We start from the raw sequence: 16,713 nt of genomic DNA on the forward strand, positions 1-16,713 counted from the left end.
TTAACCATGGTGACCGTCAGCTTTTAAATCCGCACATGTCTACTTTGCTTGGCCACCTGTCCCCTCTCGGTGGAGAGGAGAGGAGAGCAGGGTGCTGGCCGCAGTGGAAGGGCGCTGTGCTCCGGGACGACAGTAACACAAGCACAGGGAAAGTATCCCATGCGCGAAAGCCAAGCACCCTGCCACTGCTGTGATGAGGAGTGGTAGATAACGTGCAAGTTAATATTGAACCAGGATTGTTGCTGGGGCGGTGTGCCAGGAGCAAACACGCCAGGAGCCACCACAGTGCAGTGGACCATGTGGTGGCCAGCAGACAAACGAGGGAGGCATGCGGGTCCGTGGCTTCAGCGGTGTCCAGGACTACTACAGGAGACCCTGCCATGGGGGAAGCAGGGGCCACACTGAGTCGCTCCTCTGCGCCAGTGTAAGAATATATAGTCTTTTTATAGCACTGTGCACATCACCACAGCTCCCACAAGCCTCTTTAGGGTCCTCGGGCTTTCTTATTAATGGGGAAAGCAACAGCGCTGTGTTGGTGTCAGTACGAAGGGCAACGTCAGAGGGGCTGAAGCCATGTCTGCTCATGACCCGGAGGAGGAGGTTCCTTTGGGACCACTCTGGGTCCTCCACAGGTACAGATAATCAACCCTGGAAACATCACTAAGGCTGTAAACCATGTTTGTCTTCTCATATATAATGGTGCCCATAGCCTGGTGCACTGACTGTTGATGTGACTCTTAACAATGGGGTTAACAGCTCTCTCAGAGACGTTTCCTATTAAATAAGTTATTATCTGAAATGGGGGGGGAAGTGACAATTTTGTGGAACAGGTGAAATTAGAAGAAGCATTGATGTCAACTTGCAGTCTGCTGCTGTTATTTTTCATTTGTGTTAGCACATCTGCTGCACAAGCACGGTGGGGAGCACCCGTCGCTCCTCCTTTCAGTACTGCAGGACATTTTTCCTGGGTCACCAGCCTTGGACAGATGGGAGCTGTGTAGGGATCCCAGCCCAAACTTGGCCAACTTTCTTCCTTTCTCTTAGACAAGCTGCTGGGATGCCATGGCAGCCTCACCTGCAGCACAGTTGTGTGGTTTGCTTGTCCACAATGCTAAAACCCTTTAAATGTTGTCAGGAAACATGATCTGGAGAGCCTTCCCCTCTGCTTCATCCCTCCTGGGTGCCATTTCAGTGATACTGACGTTAAAAAAATAGCCTCAGTAAGTACACACTCTACCATCGCATTTGGTCCAAAGGGCTGTGTAAGTATAAAAGCATTGCTTTAATACCTTCATTTTATACAAAATTATGCCATATGAGTGTTCGGTATCACCCTGCCTGCACCTCTGACCTGTGGTGGCAACTTTGGTTGGGAGGTGGAATTTTTATCTACTATGATTTTCTCAAATCTGTGGAGCCAGGGAGACAACAGTGCTCCAAGAGACATGCAAAAACAACACAAAACAAAAATCAGGTAAATAAGGAGTTTGCAGAAGTCCACAATGCATGTACCCCATGGATGTGCCTCTCATCGGGGATGCTGCAGAGCCTGGCTGCGGGAGCGCTGCGCGGTACCATCCCCACCGCCAGCCCTGCGGGTTCCCCTCCTGAGCGTTCGTCCTGGTAGGGTCACGGGGAGATTAGCAGAGCGTTTTGCCGCCGGGAAGAGAAGTGCTCCTGATGTGAAATGGGCAAGGGGGACGGTGTTACTGCCCCCACCCACCCACCCCCGGCTGCGTGACAGAGCACCATGGGTTCGACGAGGCTCTGCATCTTGTCTTTTCCTTAGAGTGTCACCTCTAAATCAGTAGATTGCTCCCACTCAAACCTATTTTGGACAAACGAGCAATTTCCTTGCTTGTGAAGTTGCTGCACAGTTTATTTACTTTTGTCGGGGGTAGCTGACATCCTTGTTCTTCTCTGAAGTCTGGCTTTGCTTCAGTTTCTGTCTGAGAGAGGAGAAAATACTGAACCGCAAACCCGCTTCCCACTGAGAAATCACAACAGCTGTTAGCAGAGGTTATTGGAAAATCAAAGGGCTTGTGCGAGGGAGGAAATACAGCTAACCCTGGCCAGGGAGTTGCTGCCCCAGCACCTGGTTTCTCTTGCCTCTCATCACAGTTCTTGATGTCCTTCTGGTATGGGTCCCCACAAGGGGAAGAACCAGCCTTTGGATGAAACAATAAAGGATAACTCCCATGGTATGGTTGCTTCAAGGTGTCTTATAAGGGGGAGACCCCATAAAATGGAGAATAATTCCTGCTGCAGCACGCTGCCAGGGTTCAGCTCTTCAGAGCAGCCTGGGGAAGCAGGAATCAGGCACGCGCCTTCATAAACTGGTTAATTGATTACTGTCAGCCACTGATTACGTGAATCATCAAGCACATCGTGGGCGTGCAAAGCTGGGGAGGTCTGAGACATTGATCTACCAAAAACGGCAGCGCTGCTGCTTGGCTTTTCCATGTGGGTGTGGAGGTGATCCCTGGACCTGCTGGCAGCTTGGCACTCACTGCATATGTTTTATGAGGCAAAATAAATGCTTGGGCAGAGGCAAAAAATGCCACTGGCCTATGGGCACGGCTACACATGATCTGCGTGTGCTGACTGGCAGATAATTGCAGAAACACTTGGGTTTCTTCAAGGCTGAGTGTGCCAAAAGCAGAAGAGCGATGTCAGGTGCAGGGGAGCGTGATGTGCACTTGGGGTCCTCGGCTGGGTCTCGTCTCCCCTCAGCCATGCGAGTCTACTGGTGGGCTCAGGGGACAGAAGGAAGGGTGTCTGTCTGGCAGGACACTGAGCTTCCTAAAGCCAAACAGCAAAAGTCATCTTGTGCAACCTCATACCTGAGAGCAAACAGAAAGTCCAGGGCAAAAGAGAAACGGGAACCCATCCCTAAATACAATGGCTGGGGAGCGTTGACACCGGCTGACCTCCTTGCGAGCGTGTTGCTCACCATGCCAGGGGATTGCTTGGTCCTCAACTGCCTCCTGCCCAGATGCCCATGCCCTGGTGGTTTCCTGGGGCTTGAGCCACAGGCAGGCAAGTCAGCAAAGCCACCGGTTCGTGCAGTGGAGCGTCAGGCAGAACTCCCGTCGGCTAAGGTGCAAGCACAGGTTGGGCTGCCAGAGGACCACATCCTTCTCTCCACTGAGTCTGAGGTCCAGAGGGCTCTGTCTGAGGACAATGGACGTCTTTCAGCCCTAGGCAAGTGTTTCCTAACAGGTCTGTGTCCTCCAGCCCCTCCCCTCCTGGACCCTAAATAGGAGATGTGGGAGGACAAGATAAACGGGGATGGGAGCGGGAGGCACAAGGGAGGTATCTCTGTGTAGCCAGAAACCCCCTGGGAGCTGGGTTGGGGGACAGTAGCAGTTTCTCGGCCCTCCCAGTTAATAAATCAATAACCTCAGTAAAAGTGACAAAGACAGCAAAAGCAAGACTGGACAGGGTAAGGAGGAGTGAGTCTGGTTCAGCATTGCTGCTGCTGCAGGAACAGCCGGGGGGGTCCCCCTGAGCCCCCCGCAAACCTCACGGCCTTTGGGCGAGAGGCAGGTGGAAGGGGCTAAGGAGGTTGATGCCCTTTGCTATCTTTTCCTCTTGCAAAAACTGCCCTTTCAGCAGTTTCAAATATCAAGAGGTGTGGGGCTGGGCATCTTATTGACATCCCAATCTAGGGAGAAACCAACTCAAGGGTTAAAGTTTGAGCAGCTGAGCAAACAAGACAACTCCTCCTTCGCTGTCATGTGAGCGTGGCTTCAGCTGAAGGCCAGGGGAAAAAATTCATAAACGAAGGCTGTGGCTCCGCAGGAGACGCGTGCTCTCGGGGCAGGCTGGGAGACGATGGATCTCCTGCCAAACTTTTCTTTTGTCACTTGGCTGCTCCTCATCGTTTTCCTTAGCCTCTTGGTCCTGTAAGTAGAGGCTGGTCCCCCAGGGTGACTGGGGAGGAGGAGAACCCTGTGCCTGCAGCTGGGGAGGGGCTGGGGCTGTCACCCTCGGTGCGAAGTGCCCAAGTACATGAATTAGTGTTAAAAACTCATCCTTGGTCTTCTGTGCTACCTTCAAGGCAGAGCTGAGGGGTGGTAAAGGGGGGCTGCGGGGCTCCCCCCATGCCCTCCCCGTGCCAGCTGGAAGGGAAGGAGAAAGCTGGGCTGGGCGGGGAGGGAAATAAAAAGGAACTGCTTGATTGTTTTTTTTTTTCTTTTCTCAGCAGATCCAAAAGTAGAAGTAACTTCCATGTTTTTAATGGCAGCAAGCTCTGGTTAGCTGCAAAGGGGACAGTGTCCCTGGCTGAGCTGGGCTCTGTGAGCTGGGAGCCGGGCAGTGGGTGATGTCTATGTCTGCCCATGTATTTGTGCCAGCAGAAGCCCCCGTTTAAATAGTTATTTTGGCAAAATTGCCCTTTTGCTTATGTCACTCAGGGGAGCTGTAATGAGCTATACAGGCAAAACTTAATTTTGCTGTTATAATTTATGTCCCTGCTCAGCTGCTGTGCTGCTGTGGCTCTACCACCTGAGCATTACAGTAGGTCTTTGCAAAGACAAACACAAGGGCAGGTCTCAGCTTGAGTACTTAATCCCTCTGAGGCCTCTTTTCGGTCACGTGGGTCACAGATCTCCGATCTGAAGAACTAAATGAGGCCCCTGAATAAAGATCTGAGGTGCCCAGGTACACTGTGTTTGCCTAGGCTGGGCTGCAGCTCCTTTCAGCCCTTGTTTTTGTATCAAAATGTACCCCGAATTATCTTGTACCCGAAGTGATCCTGCATGTATTGCAGGAAGAAAGTATCCTCAGCAGGTCTGCTGCTGCTGGTCCATAATTTCAGCTTTCTCTGGGTGGCAGGAACCAGTTATTTTAAACTGTTCGCTGTGCCCAGGATGAAGAACCTTCTCTTTTCATTGCATAAATGTATCATCTCACATGCTCTTTGCTTGGCAGCTATGGGATATGGCCCTTCCAGACCTTCAAGAAGCTGGGCATTCCCGGGCCACGGCCCCTGCCGTTTTTCGGAACTTTCCTGGAGTACCGGCGTGTGAGTACTGGCAACTGCTGCTCCGTAGCTGCCTTAGCTTCTTACTTGTAGCTGGTGCTGGTTTTCCCATCCCTTGGGCATCTCTTTCCTCTGCCCTTGATTCAGTCAGATGGAAATGATGCTTTCAGGTAGGAAGTTCTTTGGACACACAGAGAACACAAAAATTACTTTTAGGGTCTGCTTGACCTGAATGAGGCGTGCTGTGTTTTTCAACTGCTTTGTAAATTAAGTTATTAGTTTCTCCCTGGATTTCTACCTGCTCCCCAGCAGCTGAAGTTCTGTTGGAAACAAAGAAAAAAACATTGGAGAGTTGCCTAAGACTGCTAATTTCTGAGAACTGCATGTTTCTTTGTGCTTTGTGTTGTCCCCACAAAGAGGCTGAATTAGCCCCGGCAATGCCCCATCCAGCTATTTGCTGTTGGGCCAGCCTGAGACTAAGCCAGGCGAATAGATTTCTAAATAAAACTCAAATATTATCAAGTTACTAAACCATACCAAATAACTAGGTAGTAGCTGGTCCCAGGTAACTGACTGCAAATGGAGGACAAAATGTATTAGCTTCAGCTTCAATGAAAGAGGTGTTTTAGCTTGTGTTTGCTGGGCTTACAGCATGCATGTGGTCTCTTACTAATGGTTTAGTTGATGCATGGTGAGTGTTATGTGTCCCATAAGTTTCATCCTTACATGTAACATCAGTTAAAACCTTAATGGAAACAAAGCAAAACAAAAAAGCCATCATCACTCTGGTTCAGTAACTGCCGTGGAAGATCTCATGAGGACAAGGCAGTAGCAGCTCTGACTTGTTGAGATGAAGATGAAAGGACACCCTGGGATCTAGTTCTGCCTGCTAACTCTGCTCACACTAAAACTGTGTACCCTGTCATACCTTGTCTTCATTACATTTTTAGCTCAGGTTGGCTAGTGCAAGTTGAAAGTGCCTTTTTTTTTTCCCCATTCTCTCTCTGCTCTCTTTTTTCCCTCCACTGCAAATGTCCCCTAAGTGTCGACATGACTCTTAAGAGCTTCCACGCACCCCCCCAACCCCTGACACATACGATGGGTCTGTGGGACGCACCGCACTGCCAGCTGTGACCTGCTTTGATCACTCTTTGCTGGCAAACTGTTCATTTCTCCTTTCTTCTTTTGCAGGGAATCCTGAATTTTGATCAGATGTGCTTTGAAAAGTATGGCAAAATCTGGGGGTGAGTTTCTTTCTGCAGAACAAAACTGCCTGTTTGGGGTGCTCCATAGCCCCAAAATAGAATGGAAAAAGGTACGTTGCCACCATGTCTCAGCGCTGTAATTCCAGCAGTGACAGCTTGGGAAAATCCAGGTTCACCACTGGGCAAGTCTCCAGCCATCTCTCCAAGGCTTCTCTCCTGCTGGGATTTCAGTACGGTGTAGGGCTGGGATGACGGTGACCAGTTGGGGGGGTCGTTTGTTTGTATAAGCTTTGAAAATAACCTTTTATTTCTTTTCCCCTTTGGGAGCATTAAAAACTAAATAGCAGTGTTAGTGACCTAGGGGCCGGGGAAGCTTTGACAACAGAGAGCCCAGGGAGCTCCCCTCATCCTCCAACACCCGCCAAATCAGCTCAGCCGTACCTTTATCTCTCAGCTCCAGATGCATTAGTGAGGGAAGGCACCAATCATTTCCCAACCACGCAGCCTGCCCAGAAAACTCCACTGCTTGGTGTCAAACTGAGCCTCGTGCCTTTGAAGCTGCTCTTCTGTCTGTCTTGAGCAGAAAGCAAGCTGCAGGCTGCCGTGGTGTTTTTCATCTTGCTCCCTGCTTCTCCCAGAGCCGGGGCACGAGCTACCTTTCAACCTGCCTCCCCACTCCCTGCGCAGCGCTGGTTTTGTGCAAGGGGCTCTTATCATGCTTCTCTTGGGAACCTCTCAAACTGAAGCAAAATTGTTGCACAAAAAAAAATCCTAGGAGGCTTCATGAAACCTAGCACATTTTTTTGAAAGATTAAAAGTTCTCAAGCCTCTTGAAGACAGCAGCTTCCCTCAGCTGTGGCCCAAGGCTCCCTGCCCTTTAGCCCACACCATGACTTTTAAGCTTTTCTGTCTCTGTTGACTGGAAAATGGAGGAGACAAGCAAGTTTTTCCCCTCTCGTTGCCTCGTAGGCCATGCAGAGAAATCTCTTTACCCCACAGGTAGGCCATTCAGTGTGGATTTATTGACTCCAGCTACCAGTTGCGGAAACAGAGCTCAGACAGCCCAAGTGCAGGGATCAATGTTGTGGCAAAAGCTGCCTTTTATCTAAACCCACACTGCTTTCGCAACTCTTTAATACCACAGACGATTGCTAGAAATGCTCATGCTGTCTGTGTTTGGCACTTTCTTTCCCTTTCTCCTGTTTTACTACATAATAAAACAGTTTCAGCCTCATCCCTTCAGCTGTTTTGTCAGAGGGGACTCAGCTGGCCCAAACCCTCTGGACTCCAGCAGTCAATGTGCGTGGCTCTGGCCACAGACAAAGCAGGCTGCTTTTGATCCAACTGACCGTGAGCGATGGACTGACTGGGGGTTTCTCTTGGCTTAGGATTTTTGATGGCAGGCAGCCTGTGCTGGCTGTTTTGGACCCCATCCTCATCAAAAACATCCTGGTGAAAGAGTGCTATACTGTTTTTACCAATCGCCGGGTAGGTATCTAGTCCTGTGCTTTCCTGTCCAGTACAGAGTGCATGGAGTAAGAAAGAAAGAATTTCTTCTTGGTTTCTGTTCTCCTTCTCTGAGCCCTTCAGCAAGTAGTTGCTCTCTGTTGTGCCCCAGTTTATTGATGGTACCAACAATGAAACTCTGCTAGGGAGGTGTAGAGGCCACTCTGGCTGGGACATTGGGACATCAGCCTGGATGTACCCTAGGACTGATGTAATTTATGACTCTTACACTTTTCTTTCCATTTCTGTTGTTTGCTGGTTGAGGTAGAGCTGATATGGCTTCAGGGGCCAAGTCAACACTCCATGGTGGTTTTGGGGTTTTTTTTTTGTATTGCTGTCATGTGGAAGGGGGCTGGAAACCTTCACCCATGTCGCTGTATAACTGTGTCCCTTTTGCTGTAAAATTCTCCCCATGAAGAACTTTGGTCTGAATGGGATCCTGGAGTCGGCCCTGAATGTGGCTGAAGATGAGAAGTGGAAAAGAATTCGCACTGTGCTGTCTCCAACCTTCACCAGCGGGAAGCTGAAGGAGGTAAAGCAGAGGCCACTGGTACTTTGCATCAATAGCTGGAGGAGGACTGGGCCATTTCTGAGTACAAACCTTGCCCTCAAATGAGAAAGTCACCCCATTTGTCAAGACCACATTCATTAGCACCTGCATTGTTGGGTGCAGCTCAGCAACACAGTGTCTGTCTACCACCAGAGGGAGGGAGTCAGGAGAAGGGTATGGGGGATGAAATGGCACACGAGGTACTGCAAGCTGACGCTGTTGGCCCTATGACCTGTATTTTCTTCTTGCTAAGTGCATCACTCAGACCATGGGTGCCCATTTTCCATGTGCTTGAGAGCCATGTTCACTCCCAGCTGGAGTGGAGGCTTAGCTGGAATGGGAGCTGCATGTGGATTTTGGGAGAAGAACCTTGCTCAGTCATAGTCACATGAGCTCTGTGGACTGGTTATTAAGATGAAAGAAAGCAATGTCTGAGGCCTGGAAATAATACCTTCCCCATGCCTGCCCTTCCTCCATAAGCCAAAGACTTGGCAAGTCGCAGATGGCAGTGTGGAATTGCCCAGCCTTGTTTGGTGGAGGTGAAAGAGTCAACAGTGCCTTCTGCTTTGGTTTGCATTTTAGATGTTCCCTATCATCAATCACTATGGTGAAAAATTAGTGAAAAACATTGAGAAGAAAGTGGCTAATGATGAGTTTGTGACCATGAAGGAGTAAGTAACTGTATGGGGCTGACAGGAAAGAGTTTGTATTCAGTGTGGGGAAGGGGCTGTTTTGGAGAGCCTTTTCCATACTGCAGCATAGATCCCTTGTCAGCTATGGAGGCAAACTCCATAGTGGTCATGGGCAGGGTATGTTTCTCAGCAGTGGGCTTGCTGTGCTCTGCTCTGCTCAAACGGGGTAGCTGTGCTCTGTTCCCCATTTCATTTTACTGGGGATGCATTTTGAGGAAGGAGTAGGGCCACTTCCAGAAGCCCCGCAAGATGTGGTATTTTTGGATGTCATTTTTACAGTGTTTTACAGATGGAAATCAGAATACAGTCTTTTTTAACCCGGACTGCAGTTCAGTGTTTTCAACTACAGCCTAGGTTTTTGACACTGAGGAAAACTGGGGGATGAATGTAACTGGGGAAACCTGGGAAAACATAATACCGGTTACTGCCAAATCAGGACAGGACTTACTATGTTAGGACTCTGCACTGAGTCCTTGATTAAAAGAGATTCCCTCTCAAGGGATTCCCTATCAAGGATTCTTCCTAGGTGGGCTCTTATTCACTACTCTGGTTGGGTTCATCCTATTCATTCTCTCTTCTTCTCTATCTAGCATTTTTGGAGCCTACAGCATGGATGTGGTGGCCAGCACTTCTTTCAGCGTGAATATTGACTCCATGAGCAACCCCAGTGACCCCTTTGTCACCAACATTAAGAAATTTCTCAAATTCAGTCTCCTAAACCCCTTGTTCGTACTTTTAGGTATGACACACCTCATCTCATATAGCCCTGAATCAATGTCAGAGGTGGAGCTCCATTTCCTCGTAGCTCCCCTAGTAGCTCTGAGTCTTCTTTGCCATGTGGGAGATGCTCAGCACTTTTCAGGATTAGATTCATCCTAGCAGGTCTATAGAGATATTTCCTCAGGGAAACCACAGTCAAGATTTGTATAGCCCATGTGGGTCTTTGCAGCATCCTCCTACAAGCAGAGACCCTGTTTGCACAGATGGAGAGCCTCTCTGTCACAGAAAGCTGCATTTAGTGTGGCATTGTGGCCATATAGTGACATACAGAGGAGATTCTCAAGTGTTATTGGATGCCAGCCATGGTTAGGTAAAAAGAGAGCTGAAGGCAACTAAAAGCAATTTTTTGGGTCAGGGTCCAGACTTGCCCCTCTCCTTTCGATGCTTTGTGCCAGTTTTGAGTTTCCTTGCCGCCTTTGAGCTAAAATAGGTTGTTCTCTTCTCTCCTTTTAGTGTTGTTCCCCTTCATTATCCCAGTGCTGGAAAAGATGAAAGTGACTCTGTTACCCTCAAAGGTCATGGACTTCTTCAACGGCGTCTTCATAAAAATGAAGAAGGAACGGGAAAAGGGCAGCAGCACGGTGAGTCCAGCCCAGGTGGCCTCTTCTCTTCACTGTGCTGTTCTTCTGAGTGCAGGAGGAACCTGGTGGTGTCTTCAGAAGCCGTGGTGTATCACCTCCTCTCCATAAGAGCTCCCAGCTCATCAAATCTGGGGAGGGTCAGAAGCATGCCGTGCCTCAGCTTCCACGTGGAGAAAGTATCTGTGTTCACAGAGGGTCTCCAGCCTGAACCTCAACATGCACTGAAGCTGTGAGCCTGCTGATGGGGCTGCAAATGGAGGAGGTGTCTCAGCAAGGAGCTTGTGCTGGACAAGGTTTGCCTCCTCCCCACCCATATCTGTTCTGACCACCTCTGTTTCTCCCCAGGACCGGATTGATTTCCTGCAACTCATGGTTGACTCGCAGAGCTCACATGACAGCTCCAAGTCTGCTGAGACTGACTCATACAAATGTATGTCTTGAGATCTGTCCTGCTCTCAGCAAGAAAGCATGGTAGTTCCTCGTGCGGTTAAAGGAAGTAGGAGAGGATTTTAGTCATTAATCCTACAGGAGATTCAAGGTCTCAGTAGTGGGGCCGTAATGGTGCTTATCACATATCAGCCATATTTTATTATATCCCATTTCCTGGGATAAATCCTGAGGTCTGTTTGTGCAACAAAGAGCAAACAGAGTGAATATCTCCTTACTCCCATTTCTTATTTTATCTTCTCTGAAGGCCAGCGATGTTGGCTGTATTTCATAAAGCACACAAAACACATGTGCTGCACGTACCTTGCTCATCTCTGAGCTCATCTCTGTTCCTCATCCTAGGTAAACTGTGAGATTTAGAAAATAATGGCTCAGCCAAGGCATAGTCCCAGTCCATCAACCTCAATCAAGGCAGAATGCTTGTAAACTTTTGAGATGCCAGGACAGGGTATTTGTACGGCACTCTGCACTGCAGGCTGCATCCTGGCAGCAGTTGGACACTACTGCAGTATCAGTGTTAAATCCTGTATTGTCCTTATTACCACTGCCGCACTATGCTCAGGGCTACTACTCCCTCAGCAGCACAAGGCTCACCTCATGGCTTAGAGGAACTGCTGGACATCTCTTCATCTCTAACTTTTCCTGGCATGTGCCCCTATTTTTTTTGGCGCAGGAGCCTGGTCCCAGAAGAAAACAGGGACTTTCTAAATCAGGCTCAGGCTGCACGTACCTTGATTCTGCTCTTAAAGGCAGCAACATAATACTGCTGGTCTTGACACCAGTTTTCTGGCTGTACAACAGTGCCAGACCCACCCCTTTGTGCTACCCAGGTTGCCAGTCGATGTTAGGTGGATGTTTCTTTTACCAGCTGCTAAGTAGTTATGAACAGCGTTACCTAGATTGACGAGTGAGATCCTGAATTCCCAAGGGTGAACCACTGTAGGTTTCAACTTCTTGCATGTGTTTTTATGCCTCTTTTTAGCATTAAGTGATGAGGAGATTCTGGCCCAGGCTCTTATCTTTGTCTTTGCTGGTTATGAGACCACCAGCTCCACCCTCAGCTACATATCATATAACCTGGCCACCCACCCTGATGTGCAGCAGCAACTCCAAGATGAGATCGATGCAGCCCTGCCCAACAAGGTAAAGGAGAGTGGGGAGATGCTGGAGTTGTTCCCACCTGTGCCTTGTAGACCTTGAGTCAAAAGCCAGGTTGGAAACAAAAGAGTGGAGGAGATGCTGGCACTGAGATTTCCCCTCCTCTGATCTCTGATGCCTGAAGGGGAAGCACTGTGGGGGTGTTGGGGTGGGGGTTGAAGTCCCATGTTCATAGCCATCCTGATTCCTCTCCCCAGGCTACTCCCACGTACAATGCCATCATGCAGATGGAGTACCTCGATATGGTGGTGAATGAATCCCTCCGGCTCTTCCCCCCCGGGGGCCGGATTGAGAGGGTCTGCAAGAAGACAGTGGAGCTCAATGGTGTGACTATTCCAAAGGGTATGGTGGTCATGATCCCAGCCTACGTGCTGCATCGTGACCCGGGGTACTGGCTGGAGCCGGACGAGTTCAGGCCTGAGAGGTGAGGGCCAGACAGGGGAATAGCTGAACGCTCAACCTCAGCCCTGGGAGTGGAAATGGCAGCAAAAGTGGGAAATGCATGATTATAACATTTAAATTAGGCATTTATCACTGTCTGACATCTAGTCCCAGCATTACCGAGAGGGGAGTTTTATGATCTACATCCATAAACTGTGCATGGAATTTAATTAACTGCATTGAAGGGAGCGACAGTGAGAGCAGCTCCCAGCAGCTGTAACACTGAGGGGTTTATGGCCAGATATTAAAACAAGAGCCATTGGGTGACTGGCACGATGCCGTGCAAATCAGCAGTGGAAGGGCAAAGACGGGTAGGAAATAAAACTTAATTTTTCAACTCAAGTTATGAAACAATCCTTGCTTAGTAGTCTCTGTCAGACCCTGTGAAATGAGGCCATAGCCCAAGGCAGACCTGGGAGACCCTGGGCCTGCTAGTCTTCAGGTAGCCACAAAGATGTTGAAGGCTTGTCCAGAGAGAGCAGGACCAGATCTGTGCCCTCGCACCAGGAGTCGAAATGCCCCTGGAAGCTAACCCTGCTGTGGGGATGTGGTGACCTTTGGGACTAAACATGGCAGCAGTATCAGGCAGAAGTTAGGGAGGGAGATGGGTGCTACTGAAATCACCTATGGACTCCTATGGTCACCTTGTGTTGAATGCAGAAGGAACCACCCAAACAGGAGTACTCTGGCAATGGGCATGCTACACCAGTTGCTCCAGTAGCTGCATCCTTACTCCAGTTGACAAACTGGGCGTGGGTAGCCAGACAGGAGCTCTTTAGGGATTACTTGCTTGCTGGGAGTTCATCAAAGAGATGTGCTGGTGTTTCAGTAGCAAGATACTTCACCGCTGACTTAGCATGGCTGAGGTTTGTACCTGGACCTCATGCACTGGGAATGAAAAGCTTTCTGACATGAAAACTAACTGATCACTAAGAAGTATTACTGAAAATGCTCAGTGGCAAATTTCTCTGTGAAGCTGATTGTTCTTCCCTGTTTTTCATGATGAGGAGAGGAATGGCTGGCACGTCTCAAAAGCAACCCTCCCTTTAGTCATGCAGGGGGAGAATGCCTTTGTGTTTGCTCAGTCCTTTGATCTAAAGGGAAGACGTGAAGCTGTAGACCTGTGTGTTTTAGGGTTTGAAACCTGGGTTCAGTTTTTGAGCTGAGAGGGAGTTCTGAGAAAAGAGTAGTTATGAAATCCATCAGCATATTTCAGGTATTCCCTGTTCACCTGATGCACCTGGAGATGCACAGTCAACTCCAAGCAGCAGGATAAAAGCAGAGGCATAAGGTATCCATTGAGACAGAAATAAGGGACTTAGCTGGGTTCTTCTAATACATACAGAAACACAAAAAGCTTTTGCCTTCCCAGACCTCTCATCACTTCAGATCTGAAAGCTGACATATCCTGGAATAGTAGCTCTTTCTAACTTTTTTTTTTTTTAATTGTAATCAGGTTCAGTAAAGAGAGCAAAGAGTCTATTGACCCCTACACCTTCCTGCCGTTTGGGGCTGGCCCCAGGAACTGCATAGGAATGAGGTTTGCTCTCCTTGTCTTGAAAATGGCTGTGGTCGTCCTGTTGCAAAACTTCTCGTTCAGAACCTGCAAAGACACTCCGGTGAGGATATGGCATGATGTGTTTTATTATCTGCCCTGTAGTCCCACTGAGATGGTCCTGCGCGCTCTCTCTTGCCTACATCTCAGGACAAACAGGGAACTGTCTCTCATGCACATTAAATCCCTCTCTTCCCTGAGGAGTTCAGAGACCGCTAGCTTCAGGACCACTGAACCTTGCCTGCAGACTTGAGTTTTACTACTTCACACAGAGATCAGGGAGGAAAATTTCACTGTGGATTAGAGAGGCATATGGGAATAACTGTATTTAAATCTTCTCAGTTAATTTAAACGGTTCACCACAAGTTACTGATACATTTTTTTAAGCCTCTACAGAAGCAAATTTAATGTTGGTGGAATATGTCAGGCTGAAATCCCTGAAGTCCTCTGCCTCTCTTTGAGTGCACCTAAGTTGTGGGGTGCTCGCTCCCCCATGGTGCACTGCCGGTCTGCCTTGACCCGGCTGAGGAAGACCCTGCTCCAGAGAGCAGAAAGGGAATATCCCCCCAGCCCGCTCCAAAGCTGCGCTTTGCAACACAAACAAGGCTATTCTCTGTGAGAGATCCCAAGACACCAAAATTCATCTCTTAGGGGCCACCAGGCAGTCTCTAAAGGGTAGCAATTTTCAAGCAAGCGCAGTCTGAGCTAAATTTGAATTGGCAACCCTCTCCCCCTTTGAGGCTATGCAGGATCCCACCAGGCTTTGCCTGTGATCCCAGTGAATGCCGCATGTGGTATTGATGGGACAGGCCCTGCAAGACAGGGCCGTTCGTTTGACATAAAGTAAATGCGATGGCTGTTGGAAATTATACGTCAAGCAAGCCCTCCTGAAAACATGGCAACTCCCTGTGACTCAGAGGCAGGTATGTTTGGTGTTAGTTTCCAGCCCTGACCCTGCTTTCTGCACTGACTGCCGCAAAAGGCTGTGCCATTAATACATTTCCTTCACGAGGCGAGCTTGGGAAATCAGAGTAGAGGGGACAGCAAGTGTATTCAAAGGACATTTGTTGTAAGAAGCTGAAAAATCCTTATTAAATTATTACTTGGCACGGGTGCTCAGCTGGAATCTCTGCAGATTCAGATTGCAACTCAACTAGTAACCTGGAGGTGAAAGACTGTAATAGTCCATTAACAATGCAGTGACCTATCCACCCTCCCCCAAGTCTAATGACATTTTTCTAGTCCTCTGCAATCCATAAAATTGATTCTTTTTATAACTGCCTTTAATTAAAAGGAGACAAGTTAAATATGTATTGTATTATTGGTGCCCATAGGTTTATGGGGCTCTTTCAGCCCTTTTTTCTACAGAAGATGTCATGTACATCAGATCAGAGCAGGAAGGAAAAATTCATGCTGGAACATCCCTTTGGAATATGTATATGGAAGCTGCAGCCTCCTCTCACTCCTCCACTGATGGCACATTGGGCTCCGAGCCACATTGCTTAAAATTCCTGAAACAAAGCTTACTGGGATATGGGGATTTTAATGTAGCTTGTCAGGCTGGGGGTGTATCACCCTTGTCCTGATGGGGAGAAGGAGAGCTGGGATATGAGCAGCATCAAACTGATGGAGGAGACTTGGTAAAACACTCTTCCCTCCCCTGCAAGATGACTCCCTCCAACACCCGCTTTAAATGTTCTTTTTATTGAGATTTCTAGTCTACCCCATGGGAGCTCATTGCTTTTGTGTGCGAGGATGGTTTTTCTTTGGTACTCAGTCTGAGCAGCAATCTTAGTTTCGTTCTTCCCGGAGAGCTTATTGCTCCTCCAGCTCCCATTACGATTTAGCTCCCCTTAGTGCTGACACACTTCAGCATTAAACAAAACGGCACTGCGTGCCCCTCCTTAGCTGCAGCTCCCCAGATGGATTTTGGCTGCTTTTCCCTCCACGTGCATCCTGTTGATTGGCGCACTGAACTCTTCCTACCATGCCATGTGAAATCCAGAATTCGCTAACCAGTTTATTCAAGAACTGAGGACTATTAAACCCCAGTTCGTAGCTGTTTTGCGTGAGCAATGGTGATAGTCCTGCTATAAGTACACATCTAAATTAGGAAATGCATTGAAAACAAGGGGTGACTGCAATGTATGTGGGCTGTGGGGGTCCTGTGGGTGTCATGACTGTCCTTTTTCCCAGCTTACATGGATATTTTATTTTTTTTTCCTCCTGCTCAAGATCCCGCTGGTTCTGGACACAAAAGGTTTCATGCAACCGAAGAAGCCCATTGTCCTGAAGATGGTCCCCAGAACCCATGCTGATCTGGAGAAATGAAGGAAGCAGGAACAGATCAGAGACTCTTGTTTGATGGTGCCTCCTCTAACTCTTGAGAGGAGACCCAGACCGATGTGTGCGCTGTAGAAATGTCAGTGGTGCAACCCCCCATTTCACAACAGGGCATTAGGAGTTTGGCCCAGCATAATTACATGAGCATTATCCTAATGAAAACGAGCCCCAGATCCCACTGTCCCCGCTTACAATAGGCATTTTGCAAGACCATTTGCACTCAAGTTATTTGGGCATTTTTTTTTCCTCTCCTGAAGAGGCACTTTTCTAAGCAATTTGATTCCAGACACTGTCAGTCTCTTCTGGCAGTGTAATTTAAATCAAGATAGGGGGAGCAAATTGCACATAGTTAAGTAATGCTACCATTGCTCCTATTCCTACTGCCTGCTGGGTGACGCTGTACGTCTTCTGGTTTTATTCTCCTGGGAATGCAGAGTTGTCCAGGGCTATTTCCTCAGCTGTGTGCTA

The 16,713-nt window shown here is 48.5% G+C and overlaps 1 protein-coding gene across 1 annotated transcript; it reads left to right on the forward strand.

Annotated features, from left to right (window-relative positions):
• Nucleotides 1-3,837: 3,837 nt before the first annotated feature.
• LOC309590693 (cytochrome P450 3A29-like) lies at nt 3,838-16,244 on the forward strand (the record flags this gene model as incomplete). The annotated part of the gene is made up of 13 exons (XM_082312086.1): nt 3,838-3,908; nt 4,936-5,029; nt 6,179-6,231; nt 7,581-7,680; nt 8,117-8,230; nt 8,831-8,919; nt 9,531-9,679; nt 10,174-10,301; nt 10,647-10,731; nt 11,731-11,891; nt 12,104-12,330; nt 13,804-13,966; nt 16,138-16,244. The coding sequence occupies 13 exons, from the start codon at nt 3,838-3,840 to the stop codon at nt 16,231-16,233; spliced, it is 1,530 nt and encodes a 509-aa protein (XP_082168212.1). The 3' UTR covers nt 16,234-16,244.
• Nucleotides 16,245-16,713: the final 469 nt, after the last annotated feature.

The sequence above is a fragment of the Platalea leucorodia genome, assembly GCF_965183815.1.
Source record: "Platalea leucorodia genome assembly, chromosome: 5".
Taxonomy (NCBI): domain Eukaryota; kingdom Metazoa; phylum Chordata; class Aves; order Pelecaniformes; family Threskiornithidae; genus Platalea; species Platalea leucorodia.